At 53.4% G+C, this 15410-nt stretch overlaps 1 protein-coding gene across 1 annotated transcript in view; it reads right to left on the minus strand.

The window, feature by feature from the left end:
- Positions 1-12996: 12996 nt before the first annotated feature.
- supt16h (SPT16 homolog, facilitates chromatin remodeling subunit) overlaps positions 12997-15410 on the minus strand; it is a 43632-nt gene continuing 41218 nt past the window's right edge. The window contains exon 26 of the mRNA XM_063060056.1: positions 12997-14078. Coding sequence (XP_062916126.1) covers positions 13981-14078 — 98 coding nt within the window. The 3' untranslated portion in view covers positions 12997-13980. The remainder of the gene's footprint in view (positions 14079-15410) is intronic.

Below are 15410 nucleotides of genomic sequence, written 5' to 3' on the forward strand. Positions count from 1 at the left end.
ACCCTCCCACCTTACTCATCCCTCCTCCCTCCATCTTCCCTCCCTCACACCCTCCCACCTCACTCATACTCCTCACACCCTCCCACCTCCAAACCTCACCCCTCCCTTCCACCCTCCTACCTCACTCATACTCCTCACACCCTCCCACCTCCAAATCTCACTCCTCCCTCCCACCCTCCCACCTTACTCATCCCACCTCCAAACCTCACCCCTCCCTCACACCCTCCCATCTCATCCCTCCTCACACCCTCCCACCTCACTCATACTCATCCCTCCATCTTCCCTCCCTCACACCCTTCCACCTCCAAACCTCACCCCTCCCTCCCACCTCACTCATCCCTCCTCCAAATCTCACTCCTCTCTCACACCTCCCACCTTACTCATCCTTCCTCCCTCCATCTTCACTTCTCCCTCAGTCACCACTCTCCCTCGTACTGTCTCACCTCACCCCTCCCTCACACCCTCCACCTCCCTCCACCATCCCTCACCCTCTCTCCTCCCTCCCACTTTGCTCCTCCCTCAGCCACCACTCTCCCTTGTCCTCACTCACGACACCCCTCCCTCCCTATTCACAGCCCACCCTCACTGCAGAGCCCCCACCCACTTATACTCACCCTCACTATCACACTCCCTCCTTGCCTCTTCCTCCCCCCACCCCACTGTCCTCCTCCTCCCTCCTCTCAGCCCCCATCATAACATCGAACAGTACATCACAGAAACAGGCCCTTCGGCCCACAAAACTATACTGAACTCATTAGACATGGTCATAGTCATACTTTATTAATCCCGGGGGAAATTGGTTAATCTAATGGTACCTCATCCCTTCTGCTGATACAGAGTCCATCTCCCTCCATCTCCAGCTGTAGTCGTGTGTCTAACAACATCTTCGACACCTCTGCTGTCTCCCATCATGGCTCCTGCCCTTGTCATCCTGGTGAACATCTTCTGCACCCTCTCAAAAGCACCCACACCCTCTCGTGCGATGGGACAAACCATATCTGCAGCCAATACTCCAAGTGTAACCTGACTAGAGTTTTACAGAATGTAATATCCCGACATTTGACCTCAGTGCCTTGGCAGACGAAGGCAACTATGCCGTGCGTCTTGCTTACCACGATATCAACCTGTGCAGACCCTTTTAACTTGGACCCCAAGATCCCCCCGTACCCCAGCGCCATTAGGGTCCTGTCGTTAACTGTGTTCTGTCTCTGTACATCTCATCTCCCGAAGAGCAACGCTGCGAACTTTCCCCAATTAAACTGCATCTGCCGCTTCTCTGCCCATCTCTGTAACTCATCGATAACATCTTGTATCCTTTGACAGTCCTCTTACCTCCCGCCACCCGTCCACATTGTCATCCAGGTCACCTACCGGAATACCCTTCACTATCAGCAGAGGGACAGATCCCCGTTAGTCACAGACCCGCAACCGGAATAAGTCCCACCGATCTGCTACCCTCTGCCTTCTGAAATTAATCCCGAATCCGAATGGCCAGTTCACCGTGGATCCCACTTCTGGATGTGGGCCCTTGTCGAAATCTCTCACGAAAATCTGCCGTGACTTGTCGGTGATGTTTCATGTTGTTCTCACTCTCTCTCTCTCCCTCTGACTTCCTCCTTCCCCCCCTCTTTTCTCTCCCTGTTGCCTCTGCCCTCTCTACCTCCCTCCCCATCACTACCTTCACACCCTCTCTGCATCCCCCTCCTCATCCCTCCTCTCTTTCTCTTCTCTTTCTTACTCTCTCACTTTCCCACCCCCTCTCTTCCTCCCCTCTCCCTCTCCTGCCTCCCTCTCCCTTCCCTCTCTCCACTTTTCTTACTCCCCTCCTGTCTCACTCTCCACCTGTACTCCCACCCCTTCTGCTCTATCTTGCCATTCTCTTGTCTTTTATCTCCCCCCTCTCCCCCACCCTACAGATGCCGGTCCCTCCGCTCGCCTGATTGGCTGGCTGGAGTACGGGATGAGACTCACCCTGCCAGAGAACGAGGGCATCAGATTGGATGAGGAGGGGGATCCCCAGTGGATCTACCTCCCCACGGAGAGCCATCAGCCAGATCCCAGCCAGGTGACCGGGCTTCAGGAACACCAGGGAGACAATGGGGAGGCTTCAGGGGCCAGCCTGTTTGGTAGGGTGCAGAGGTCAATGTCGGGGTGAGAGTCGGGGGTCAGGGAGGAGGGATAAGTCAGGCTGATTTAGGGTGAGGGGTTATAGTTGAGGATGGGTAGGGGCCAGAGATGGGTTAGGTTAGGGGTTGTATTTACAATTTAGATTCATGGTTTGTGTTTAGAAGTTGGGTTGAGGGTTTCATCTTGGGTTTGGGTTTAAGATTCATGTTTAGTGTTTTTTCATGGTTCTGATTTGGGTTCTAGATTTAGGGTTTGGGTTCTGGGTTTAGGATTTGGGTTCTGGGTTTAGGATTTGGGTTCTAGATTTAGGGTTTGGGTTCTGGGTTTAGGATTTGGGTTCTAGATTTAGGGTTTGGGTTCTGGTTTCAGATTTGGGTTCTGGGTTTAGGATTTGGGTTCCAGATTTAGGGTTTGGGTTCTGGTTTCAGATTTGGGTTCTGGGTTTAGGATTTGGGTTCTAGATTTAGGGTTCAGCTTCAGGGTTCAGATTTGGGTTCTGGGTTTAGGATTTGGGTTCTAGATTTAGGGTTCAGATTCAGGGTTCAGATTTGGGTTCTGGATTTAGGATTTAGGGTTTGTGTTCAGGTTTAACGTTTGGCCTCAGGTTGGGGGCAGAGATGCCGACCAAGTCTGGCACGTCCCAGAAGTGGGTCAGAGATCCCGGGAACAAGAGAAAACCTGCAGATACTGGAAATCCGAGCAACACACACAGGACGGTGGAGGAACTCAGCAGGCCAGGCAGCGTCTATGGAAAAAGTACAGTCGGCATTTCAGTCGGTCCTGCCGAAGGGTTTTGGCCCAAAACGCCGACTGTACTTTTTTCCTGGATGTTGCCTGGCCTGCTGAGTTCCTTCACCGTTTTGTGTGTGTTGCAGAGTCTGGGGAGACGGGACTGGAGCAGATGGGTTCAGGAGGGTCGGATCTGTTGAATAGCCTCCATCAGTGTGAGGGTGTTGGCCGAGCCCCTGGCCATCTCCTGGCCGATTGAGTGAGATGGTCCCTGGAGATCAGAGCAGGCAGTTCCCCACCCCAGATTCCAGCAACAGGTTGGGAGATTCCAAGAGGTAACTCGGATCCTCCGCTCCATTCCAGATCCGCACTCGTCTTCATCCTGAGCTTCACGGACGGTCGGTCGCGGAGAGGCCAGCACGGACCAGAGGAGCACAGGAAGGTAAAGTGCAGGAGGATCCAAAGGCAGGCCAGGACTATCAGGCAAAGAGACGCCAACGGGAGAGGCAACAAAATTACAAAATAGATCTGATCCAGGGGTTTGGGGTGGGGGGAGGTTGGTTACATATAGAATAACACAACTTCAGGAGTGGGTTACAGGTTGGGATCTGACCTGGGGATTTATATATAGAATAACAGATCCCCGGGAGTGGGTTACAGGCTGGGATCTGATCCAGGGGTTTGGGGGTTTATATATAGAATAACAGATCCCTGGGAGTGGGTTACAGGCTGGGATCTGATCCAGGTGTTCATGGGGTTTATATATAGAATAACAGATCCCCGTGAGTGGGTTACAGGCTGGGAGATGTGGAGAAGATCTGGGATCGGAGTTAACTAAAGATGGAACTCCCTAATTCCCAGACACCAGACAGACTGTGGATATCGAGACGCAGACGCCAGATGACCGGGAGACGCAGTCGTCTGACAGCGATGAGCTAATTCATTTCCCACTGAGTCGCCCGAGACCGGTCAGTCTGGCTGGGTTGGGAGGGAGGGGAGGGAGAAGGGGTTGGGGGGGGATGGAGAGGGGCTGGGGTGCAAAAGTGGGTGGAGGGGTGGGGAGAAAGGGGGAAGGGAGAGAGGTGGATGGAGAAGTGTGTGGGGAGAGAGTGGGGGATAGAGAGTAGAAGGAGAAGAGAGAGGGGGAGAGTGAGAGAGGGACAAGAAAGAAGGAGGGGGGAACGAGAGGGGAGGAGAGATGGAGAGAGGGAGGGAGGGGTGTGGTGTTTACAGCAAGAGGGAGATTAAAGCCCGACATCTTGCTTAATGGAATTGGTCCATGGTATAAAAAAAGGTTGGGAACACGAGGGAGGGAGGGAGGGAGGGAGAGGGGATTGGGGAAGTGAGATGGTGAGAGAGGAGAGGGGATGCCAGCTTTGGGGGGAGGGAGGAAGGAAAGGGAGAGGGGCTGAGGGGTAGGGGGAGAGAGGGGGTGTGACACAGTGGGGCGGGTGGGGGTCTCTCCTGTGCTGACCAGCCTCTGCTCCCCACCCCCAGGAGGACCAGCGCCTGCGGATCGAGGTGCTGTGGCTCTCCCTACGTCCCGACTCCCCACCGGCCAGGGACCCCGACGTCCAGCAGCTCTTCGTGGAGTTCTGGCTTCCGGGGGTGGCCGGGGATGAGACCCCCACCTCCCTGCCCACTCCCCGCCGGGGGGAGAGGATATACTACCACTGGTGCAGGGGTGAGTCCGGGGAGGGAGCGGGCACGGTAGGTGGAGGGAGGGAAGTGGGTGGGCAGAATGAGGGAGAGGGGAAGTGAGAGGGGAGGATGAGGGAGAGGGGAAGTGAGAGGTGGGCACAATGAGGGAGAGGGGAAGTGAGGGGGAGAATGAGGGAGAGGGGAAGTGAGGGGGAGAATGAGGGAGAGGGGAAGTGAGAGGGGAGGATGAGGGAGAGGGGAAGTGAGAGGTGGGCACAATGAGGGAGAGGGGAAGTGAGGGGGAGAATGAGGGAAAGGGGAAGTGAGGGGGGAGAATGAGGGAGAGGGGAAGTGAGGGGGAGAATGAGGGAGAGGGGGCAGAATGAGGGAGAGGGTAAGTGAGAGGGGGAGAATGAGGGAGAGGGGAAGTGAGAGGGGGAGGATGAGGGAGAGGGGAAGTGAGGGGGAGAATGAGGGAGAGGGGAAGTGAGGGGGGAGAATGAGGGAGAGGGGAAGTGAGGGGGAGAATGAGGGAGAGGGGAAGTGAGAGAGGGGGCACAATGAGGGAGAGGGGCAGTGAGGGGGGAGAATGAGGGAGAGGGGAAGTGAGAGGGGGAGAATGAGGGAGAGGGGAAGTGAGGGGGAGAATGAGAGAGAGGGGAAGTGAGAGGGGGAGGATGAGGGAGAGGGGAAGTGAGGGGGAGAATGAGGGAGAGGGGAAGGAGGGGGGAGAATGAGGGAGAGGGGAAGTGAGAGGGGAGGATGAGGGAGAGGGGAAGTGAGGGGGAGGATGAGGGAGAGGGGAAGTGAGGGGGAGAATGAGGGAGAGGGGAAGTGAGAGGGGAGGATGAGGGAGAGGGGAAGTGAGAGGTGGGCACAATGAGGGAGAGGGGAAGTGAGGGGGAGAATGAGGGAGAGGGGAAGTGAGGGGGAGAATGAGGGAGAGGGGAAGTGAGAGGGGAGGATGAGGGAGAGGGGAAGTGAGAGGTGGGCACAATGAGGGAGAGGGGAAGTGAGGGGGAGAATGAGGGAGAGGGGAAGTGAGGGGGGAGAATGAGGGAGAGGGGAAGTGAGGGGGGAGAATGAGGGAGAGGGGGCAGAATGAGGGAGAGGGTAAGTGAGAGGGGGAGAATGAGGGAGAGGGTAAGTGAGAGGGGGAGAATGAGGGAGAGGGTAAGTGAGAGGGGGAGAATGAGGGAGAGGGTAAGTGAGAGGGGGAGAATGAGGGAGAGGGGAAGTGAGGGGGAGAATGAGGGAGAGGGGAGTGAGAGGGGGAGGATGAGGGAGAGGGGAAGTGAGGGGGGAGAAAGTGAGGGGGAGGATGAGGGAGAGGGGGTGGGGGAGAAAGGGAAAGGGGAAGTGAGAGGGGGAGGATGAGGGAGAGGGGAAGTGAGGGGGGAGAATGAGGGAGGGAAGTGAGGGGGAGGATGAGGGAGAGGGGAAGTGAGGGGGGAGGATGAGGGAGAGGGGAAGTGAGGGGGGAGAATGAGGGAGGGGGAAGTGAGAGGGGGAGAATGAGGGAGAGGGGAAGTGAGGGGGGAGAATGAGGGAGACGGGAAGTGAGAGGGGGAGGATGAGGGAGAGGGGAAGTGAGAGGGGGAGAATGAGGGAGAGGGGAAGTGAGAGGGGGAGGATGAGGGAGAGGGGAAGTGAGGGGGGAGAATGAGGGAGAGGGGAAGTGAGAGGGGGAGAATGAGGGAGAGGGGAAGTGAGGGGGAGAATGAGGGAGAGGAGAAGTGAGAGTGGGAGAATGAGGGAGAGGGGAAGTGAGGGGGGAGGATGAGGGAGAGGGGAAGTGAGGGGGAGAATGAGAGGGGAAGTGAGGGGGAGAATGAGGGAGAGGGGAAGTGAGGGGGGAGAATGAGGGACAGGGGAAGTGAAGGGGGAGAATGAGGGACAGGGGAAGTGAGGGGGAGAATGAGGGAGAGAGGAAGTGAGAGGGGGAGGATGAGGGAGAGGGGAAGTGAGGGGGAGAATGATGGAGAGGGGAAGTGAGAGGGGGAGGATGAGGGAGAGGGGAAGTGAGAGGGGGAGAATGAGGGAGAGGGGAAGTGAGAGGGGGAGAATGAGGGAGGGGAAGTGAGGGGGGAGGATGAGGGAGGGGAAGTGAGGGGGGAGAGGGAAAAGATGAGGAGAGGTGGTGGAAGGAAGAGTTGGTTGAGAGTGGGGGAAGAGGGAACAGGTGAGGGAGAGAGGAAATGGATAGATTGGAGACAGGAGGGGAATAGAGATGGGGAGAGAGGAAAAAGGGGTGAAAGAGGGGGAAAGGGATCTGGGGAAGAGAGAGATGCGGAGGGAGGGGGTTGCTAGACAGGGGGTGGGGGAGAGAACGTGTCCCTGTGCCCACCCACTCTCTCTACCCTCAGTTATTCCCCTGGACCCAGAGCGCGACGCCCATCAGCGGCAATTCCTGTATGCACACCTGCAAGGTGGGGAGCCCGACCTCGGCAGGTAGGGAGGGGACGCGGGGGGTGGGGGGAGGCGTCCATGTTGGATTCGGGTCCCGCGAGCGGAGGAGAGACCCTGTCTCACGTGTCATGTGGCTCTGCAGGTTGCAGTTCACGGTGGTGAGCGAGCCGCTGGAGGAGGAGAGCGAGTGCGTGGACGTTGGATATTCCCACATCCCGTTGGCTTGGATCCATGAGACCGGACAGGATATCGTCCAGCAGGAGTTTGACAGTGAGTGTCCCACTGCCCTGAACCTCCGGATTAGAATCCACCCCCATCATCCATTCCTCCCGGGGATATTCAATACATAAACCCCTCAGACCCACGGGTCACATCCTAGCCTGTAACCCTCTGCCGGGGACCTTCCCAATCCACGCACAACCCCCTGGACGCTCCCTGCTCGGCCAGACTGACTGGATTTCTGTCCCTGCTTTCCAGTCCTGGACGCCGGCCGGGAGACAGACGTCATCGGAACACTCTCCCTCTCCGTGGAGGGAGCGCCAGCTCTTCGCGCCGTCTCCGCCGAGTTCTCCAGGAAGGCCGTGAGCTCCGCCCGTCACAACGTCCTGGGTTGACGACTCGGCGCCCCGGCCTGCAGGCTGGAGTCCGCTCGGCAGCCCGGGGCCCTGCTGGCCCTTCCCCGATCTCCTCCTCTCGACCCTCTGTCCGTATGCTGCCACCTCCCTCCAAGTGCTTGAGGTTCAGTGCTGGTTGGACCTCACACCCCCCTGCCCGCTGAGGAGACCCTCCTGCAAGTCCTTGGTCTGAGACTGGGACGCCTGGATGTGTAGATCCCACCCCTACCCCATTCAACAGATCTTCCCTTCGTCTACAGATACCCCCCCTGCCATGCCCCATCCACTCAATCCTCCCCCAGCTCCACACCTCCCCGCCACATCCACCTGTCCTTCACTGGGGAGTCCGGACCTGAAAGTAGTCTCCCAGGACTGGTCTGCCCGAGGGCTCCGGGTTACCCCAGGCAAGGCGTCTCCACTCTCAGGATCAGCTTGCCTTCCTGCTCGCTGGGTGTCCTTGCCCGTTAGCGGTCGGTGGGTGGTGGACAGGGGCACCCTCTTCTCCCCGTGTCATCGATACTGTCCATCCCAAGGCGGGGGAGGCGGGGGCCTGGTGTGTCCCCTGGGTCGAGTTCCAGGCAAGGAGCCTTGCGGGTCAGGGAGGTGAGCATGGAGCTGGGATCACTGCTTGGAGCTGTGAGTTATGACTGCGGCACAGGCCTGGTTGGGAGGGGGAACAGGGTTGGCAGCCGCTGTTCCTGGGTTTCGATGTTTCAAGGGCGGTAAAAGAGGTGGGCGAGTGGCATTACTGACCCGGGGGGGGGCGGGGAATGTCACAGCAGCACTGGGACAGGACTTACTGCAGGGCTCCTAAGGGAGAAGAGAGTTTTTCTTCCTTCTCCCGTCTGCGTGAGATGTGGGACATCTGAGAAATTTTGAACTTTACTGTGCTCACGGACTTCTTTATCAAGTTATGGTATTGTGCACTGTTGTAACTATATGTTATAATTATGTGGTTTTGTTAGTTTTTTCAGTCTTGGTCTGTCCTGTGTTTTGTGATATCACATCGAAGGATATATTGTATCATTTCTTAATGCATGCATTACTAAATGACAATAAAAGAGGACTACATGTCTTCATAATCATCATTATAAACACAACAAAAATCTCCATCACTGCTGGGGTTGTACTGTAGCCAAAAGCCAGCAGGAGAGGGAGGAACGGATACACAGGCAGATTATGGAGATGTGTAAAAGTGACAAGGAGACTTTAGCTTCCCCGATATTGAAGAGGACCTTCCTTAGAACCACAGGCATAGATAGAGCAGAGTTTGTTACGTACATCCTGATACACTGTGTGGACCATCCAGCTAGGCTGTCTTGGACCTTCTACTGGGAAATGAGCCTGGACACGGGGCTCTCTTTTCAGTGGGGAGCATTTGGAGAACAGTGATCACAACTCACAAGATTTTCAGATATTATGAATAAACGCAAGTCTAGACCTTGTGGGAAAGTACAAAAATGAAGGGGTGGGGTGCAAATTACAATACTTGTAGAAGGGAGTTACGGAGAGTTAACTGGGAGCTGTTGTTATTGTGCAAGTCTGTGTCTTCTGGCATGTAGGATTTATTTCAAGACTAGATCAGAGTTCAGTAAGGAGGAAAGACAAGGATGGGAAGAGAAGGGAGGTTTGAATGATCCGAGTTTAGTAAATATATAGAAGCTGAAAGCAGATAGAGTTCCTGAGGGATGCAAAGGAAGCTGGAAAGAACTCATGCAGGGGCCATGTAAAGTTCTCGGCAAGTAGGAGTAGGGTGTCCCAAGGCAACGTATGCACACACCCAGTGGCCAGTTTATTACGTACCTCCTGTACCTAACAGGCTGACCACTTCGTGTATGTTCACCATCTTCCACTGCTGTGGCCCATCCACTTCAAGGTTCGATGTGTTGTATGTTCAGAGATGCTCTCCTGCACACCTCTCTTGGAACACACACTTATCTGAGTTACTGATGCCTTGCTGAAAACTGGCCATCCTCATTAACAAGACACTTTCACCTACTGAACTGCTGCTTACTAGATGTTTTTCTTCCCCCACACCATTCTCTGTAAACTCTAGACTGTTGTGTGTGAAAATCCCAGATCAGCAGTTTCTGAAATACGCAAACCACCCCATCTGGCACCAACAACCAAAGTTACTTTGCTCACATTTCTTCCCCATTCTGATGTTTGGTCTGAATTTCAGCTGAACCTCTTGACCACGTCCGCGTGCTTTAATCAATTGAGTTGCTGCCATATGACTGGCCGATTAGACATTTGCATTAATGAGCAGGTTTAACTCATGAAGTGGCAACTGAGTCTACATCGTGGTGGGTCGCAAAGAAGAGGGCAGGACCACTCAGAAACACGGGAGGGGGGATTTATACCTGGATCAGGGGAGTGGACAAGGACTTCAAATTGACGTTCACCAAGGAGAAGGGTGTGGCAAGTGGTGGGAAGGGGCAGTGAGATCGGGGAGTAAATGCTGCCGGGTTCCTTAAAGGATATTAAGGTGGATAAGTCCACAAGAGTCTTTTGAGAGGTGAGATTGCTGGAGAACATTACTGATCAACGGGAGAGATTGCATCTGGCAGGTCAAACCAGGGTAGGACATATACAGTGAAAGGTAGGGACTGAGGAGTACAAGAGCATAGTTCCCTGAAAGTGAAGTAATACATAGACAGGACAGTGAAGGTGTTTGGCATTGAGTACAGGAGTTGGGAAGTCCTGTTGCAGTTGTTCAAGACACTGATGAGGCTGCACTTGGAGTACCGTGTTCAGTTTTGGAAAGATGTTATTAAACTAGAGAAGATTTACCGGGATGTTGCCTGGACTTGGAGGTCCTGCATTATAAGACCAGGACATTATTCCCTGAAACACAGGAGATTGAGGGGATGATGTCATACAAGATCACAAGAGCTTAGGGTGAAATCAGTCTTTATCCCCAGGGAGGGGATGCTAAAGGTATAGATTGAAGGTCAGAGGCGAGAGATTTAGAAGGGACATCCGGGGCAGCCTTTCCACACAGCATTTGGAACGAGGTGCTAGCAATAGTGGCTGAGGTGAGCTCATTAGCAACATTTATAAGATAAACAATGGATGGAAAGGTTTAGAGGGGCCTGGACAGGTGGGACTCGCTCCCTGGGCAAGTTAGGCTGAAAGACTTGTTTCCATGTTGTATGCCCAAGATAAATAGGGAATATTCTGGAAACTGTAGACAATGGTCTTGTGTTAGTGGTAGGATTGATGAGCATTTGGGAAACCATGGCCTGATCCAGGACAACTGGCAGGGCGGGTCACATCTTACTAACTGGATCGAATGTTTTGAGGTGGTGAAGAAGGTGACTGACATAGGAAGGACTATGAACGTTGCCTACACAGGCTTTAGTAAGGTGTTTGACCAGGTACCTCATGGGAGGCTCATCCTCATTAAAATGAACAGGATCCAGTGAATTGTGTGTTTGGATTCACATTTGGCTTGCCCCTAGAGAGGATAGTGGTCGATGGAACTTATTCTGACTGGAGGGTCCATGACTGGTGTTCCACAGGGATCTGTACTGGGACCTCTGAGGTTTGAGATACAAATAGGCTGTATGAAAATATAGATGGGTGGGTATGTCTGCAGAAACACAACTGGAAAAAGGATCTAGTGCTTTCCTGGCGTATATGATGAATAAACGCTTCTCGGGTTTCCAGCTGGGTACAGATATCAATTATAACCGATGTTTCGATGACAAACTCTGCTATCTCTACTGATAAGGGTGTCAGAGTTTGTCATTGAAATGTCGGTTATAATTGATACCTGTACCCGGATGGAAGCCCGAGAAGAGTTCATTCCACAATAATTAATGGTACTGTGGTGAATGTAGGTTGCCAAAGGATACAGCAGGTCCTTTGCCCTCTCTCTCCGTGACAGTGAGACTATGAAAACTGCCCCGGCTGCTGTGCTCCGTGCCCACTAAAACGATGAACTGATAGAGGGTTTGGGGTTCAGATCTGAGGACTCAATTTGGTTCAGAATATTGTTCAATTGTTTACATGATGTTTATTTCTCTTGCGTAGCAGGTGTTGGTCTTTTATTGTTTTTTCTTCTTTAATTGGGTTCTTGCTTTATGACTGCCTGTAGGAAGACACATCAAGGTTATATATTCCTTGATAATAAATTTACTTTGGATATTGATCATTTGCAGATATGAGTGAAAAAATGGCAGATGGATTTTAACCTGGGCAAGTGTGCACTTTGGGAGGTAAAGGGACAGGGCCCTTAAGTGTTGACATGCAGAGAGATCTTGACGTTGAAGTCCACAGCTCCCTGAAAGTAGCCACACAGGTTGATAAGGTGGTAGATGTTTATCTTCATAGGGCAGGGCAGTGAGCCCAAGTTATGCAGCTGTAAGTATTTAGATAGGACACACTTCGGAGTGTTGTACATAGCTCTGGTCACCCCATTACAGGAAGGATGTGGAGAGGGTACAGAAGAGGTTCACCGAGATCATATACACAAGAAATCGTGCCGATGCTGGAATACTTGCGCAACACACACAAGTTCCTGGAGGAACTCAGCAGGTCAGGCAGGGAATATAACCGTCGATGTTTTGGGCAGAGACCCACCAAAGAAGAATCATGGGTCGCAACATCGATAGATAGTGCCCGACCGGCTGAGTTTCACCAGCATTTCAGAGCAGGTTGCTGCCTGGATTACAGGGCATGTGCTACCTGGAGGTGTTGGAAAAACCGGTTTTCTCTGGAGCAGAGGCGGCTGAGGGGAGACTCGACAGAGGTTTGTAAGAATTATGAGACATGGATAGAGCAGACAGCTGGAATCTTTCTCCCCAGGATGGGCAATTTTGAATGAGCACGGTCTGCAGATGACAAATACTGAGCTGAACTGAATATAACTGGACTCTATTCAATTTTGTGTTAGTCACTCTTATGCATGGTATTTGAGCGATGTATGTTTCTGTGCGTGGGTGGAGGGAATTTGATATTATTCTTTGAATGGGTTCTAGTTTTGTTTTGTGGCCCTCTGTGGGGAAGGCGAATCTCAGGGTTGTATCCCTCATACTCTGAATCTTAGAAATGTCTAATGCCAGAGAGCATTAGTTTAGAGGAGATGCACAGGGCAAGTTATTTATTGATAACACACAAGAGGTGATGCTGGAGGTAGCTACAATGGAGGGATTTTGTTGATGTGGCATTGCGTTTGGCACAGCCATCATGTCTGTGCGCTGTATCGCTGTTCTACAGACATACCGCCAGCCCAGCCCATTTGACAGGCAATCATTAAAAGGCAAGTCCCTTTGGCCCTCGACTCCCCTGTCCTTCCTGGCCGGCCCAGTGTCCGGGAGACCCGTTGTGCCATTAAACCCTGTGCAAGTGTCGCTGCTGGATGTTCACTGATGGTAGGGTGGGGAAGGGACAGTGGGAGAAACCAAAGCTTGTAACTCACTAACAAACAGATCAGGGTCTGCGGGAGGAGAGAAAGACAAGAGACACTTGCCATCTGTTTTATATAAATTGTACTTTAATGAGAAAAAAACTCACAACAATCAAAATGAAAAATAAAAAAAAAATGGGGAAGGAGCCGCGAATCAGAAGATACCGTCTCCTCTGACAGAACCCGGATACTGTCTGGTCTGACAGAACCCAGACGCCACCCCCAGATGCATCTGGCCTGGCAGGACCCAGACCCCAGGTCACAAAGACAAGAGCTGGACGGTGCTGCCCCCCACCCAGACGCCACTGGCCTCTCCCACGTAGGCGCAGACGAAGCAACCTGCCGGGAGGGTGGGGGGGTGGGGATGGCAGGGCGAGACGCCGCCCTTCCAGCTCAGACAGGGTCAGGTGTCTGGTCCGGGTAATACTGGAGAGGCTGGTTCCATGAGGATACCCCACCCAGACAGGCCTCTCTGCAGGTACACTCCTGTCCCAGCCAGCCAATCTCAGCCAACTATTCTCCCACCCCCACCACTGAGGGGAGAAAGGGTGCTGGGGACTGGGAGGACAACACAGGCAGCGCATACACACACACACACACAACCCCCTCCACAGGGCCACACACACAGGGGGACAAACAGACAAGGCTCACGCACAGTCAGACACAGCAAGCACACACAGTCACAAGGATCAACACGTATGCGGAAATGAGAGAGAGAGCACGCACACGGGGTGCAGACAGACAGATACACACAGACACGGGTCAGTGTGCACACACACACACACACGGGTCAGGAAAGACAGTGCCCAAGCACCCCCCCACCCCACACACCGAGGGGGAGAGCTACTCTTTCCAACGGGGGATGTTAATAGGCGAGGGAGGGGTGAAAGTGGGAGGCTCTGTAGAGGGGGAGGGGAAAGGGGGAGAGAGAGAGAGACCCCTCCCAAGACGTTTCTAGAAATTGTCACATTTGAAATTGGTCCATGGCATATTAACAGAGAATAGGTTGGTGGGCAGGGGGGTCGGGGAGAGGGTGGGGGTAACAGATCACTTCCGCCTCCGTTTCCTGTTTCCCATGTTGGCAGTGGAACCCTTCCGCTTCCGGCTGCGGGTATCGTCTTCATCCTCGCGGAATTCCCGGTCCGCTGAGATGGGGGGGGGGGGGAGAGAAGAGTGGGGAGGTTATACACGAGGCACAACTCTAACCCCCGTACATCACTCCCCTGCCCCTCCCAACACCATCCAGCTAAAGACACTTCGGCCCATTGCCTCTATGCAAACCGTCCCTTCCCCATTCTACCCGAGTGACACTTTCCTGGATCAGCCCGTTGCAGGAAGGGTGAGGGGGCTTTGGGGCTGCTGCAGAAGGGGGTCACCAACCAGGACACTACCTGGATTAGAGGGCATGAGCTACAAGGGGGGGTAGGACAGACTTGGACTGTTGTCTCTGGAGGGGCGGAGGCGGCGGGGAGACCTGAGTGAGGTTTAGAAGATTAAGGGATGTATAGACAGACGGTCAGAATGGTTACTCCCCTACCACACAGTTACAGAGAAGTGCAGCACCGATACATGGCCTTTGGCCCAGTTTATGCTGACCAGTGGCCACTCAGCCAGTCCCAATGTCCTGCGTGAGGCCCATATTCCATTCCATGTGCTTCTGAAATGACACTACTACCTCTGACAGCTCATTCCACTCACCAGGAAAAGTTGCCCCCTGGGCCCCTTTTAAATCTCCCCCCTTTCACCCGAAACCTATATCCACTAATTTTGGACTCCCCTACCCTGAGGTAAAACACCGTCACCGTCCACTTTATCTACATCTCCAGTCGTTTTAAACACTTCTAAGGCTTGACCCTTGTTCTCCTGCGTAAAGACCCAGCCCAGCAAACCTCTCCCTATAACTCAGTCCCTCCAGTCCTGGCAACACTGAACACAGAACAGGTCCTTTGGCCCAAACTGCTGTGCTGAGTTAATTTAGTTAGCAATTTAATTACCAAAATAGTCTGTTCTGCCTTTACAATGCCCATTGCCCCCTCATTTCTTGCACATTCATGTGCCTGCAGCTCTTGAATGCCATCTGTGTAAACAAATCTTCCCGGAATCTCTCGCCTCGTAAATCTTTTCTGCGTTCATTCCAGAGCACTGAAATGTCTGATACCAGAGAACAGGCGAGAGGATTAAGGAGGCGTAGAAGGCAAGTGGCGGGCTCCTGGAATGTACTGCCAGGGGTGGTAGTGGTAGTGGAGGCGGATACAACAGAGGCTGTTAGACAGGCACGTGGATGTTCAGAGGAAGATAGTGGCAGATAGAAGCCATTTAGTCTAATTCTGCATCACATTGGGCAGAGACACTGTAGGCTGAAACGTTGTTATATTCTGTCTTTCTACACCGACTATTCAAATGTCTGTCTAAACGTCCCTTAAATGTGATGACTGTGCCTGATTCCAACACTTCCTCCATCAGCAAGTTCCAAATAT

The sequence above is a fragment of the Mobula hypostoma genome, chromosome 10 (assembly GCF_963921235.1).
Source record: "Mobula hypostoma chromosome 10, sMobHyp1.1, whole genome shotgun sequence".
Lineage (NCBI taxonomy): Eukaryota > Metazoa > Chordata > Chondrichthyes > Myliobatiformes > Myliobatidae > Mobula > Mobula hypostoma.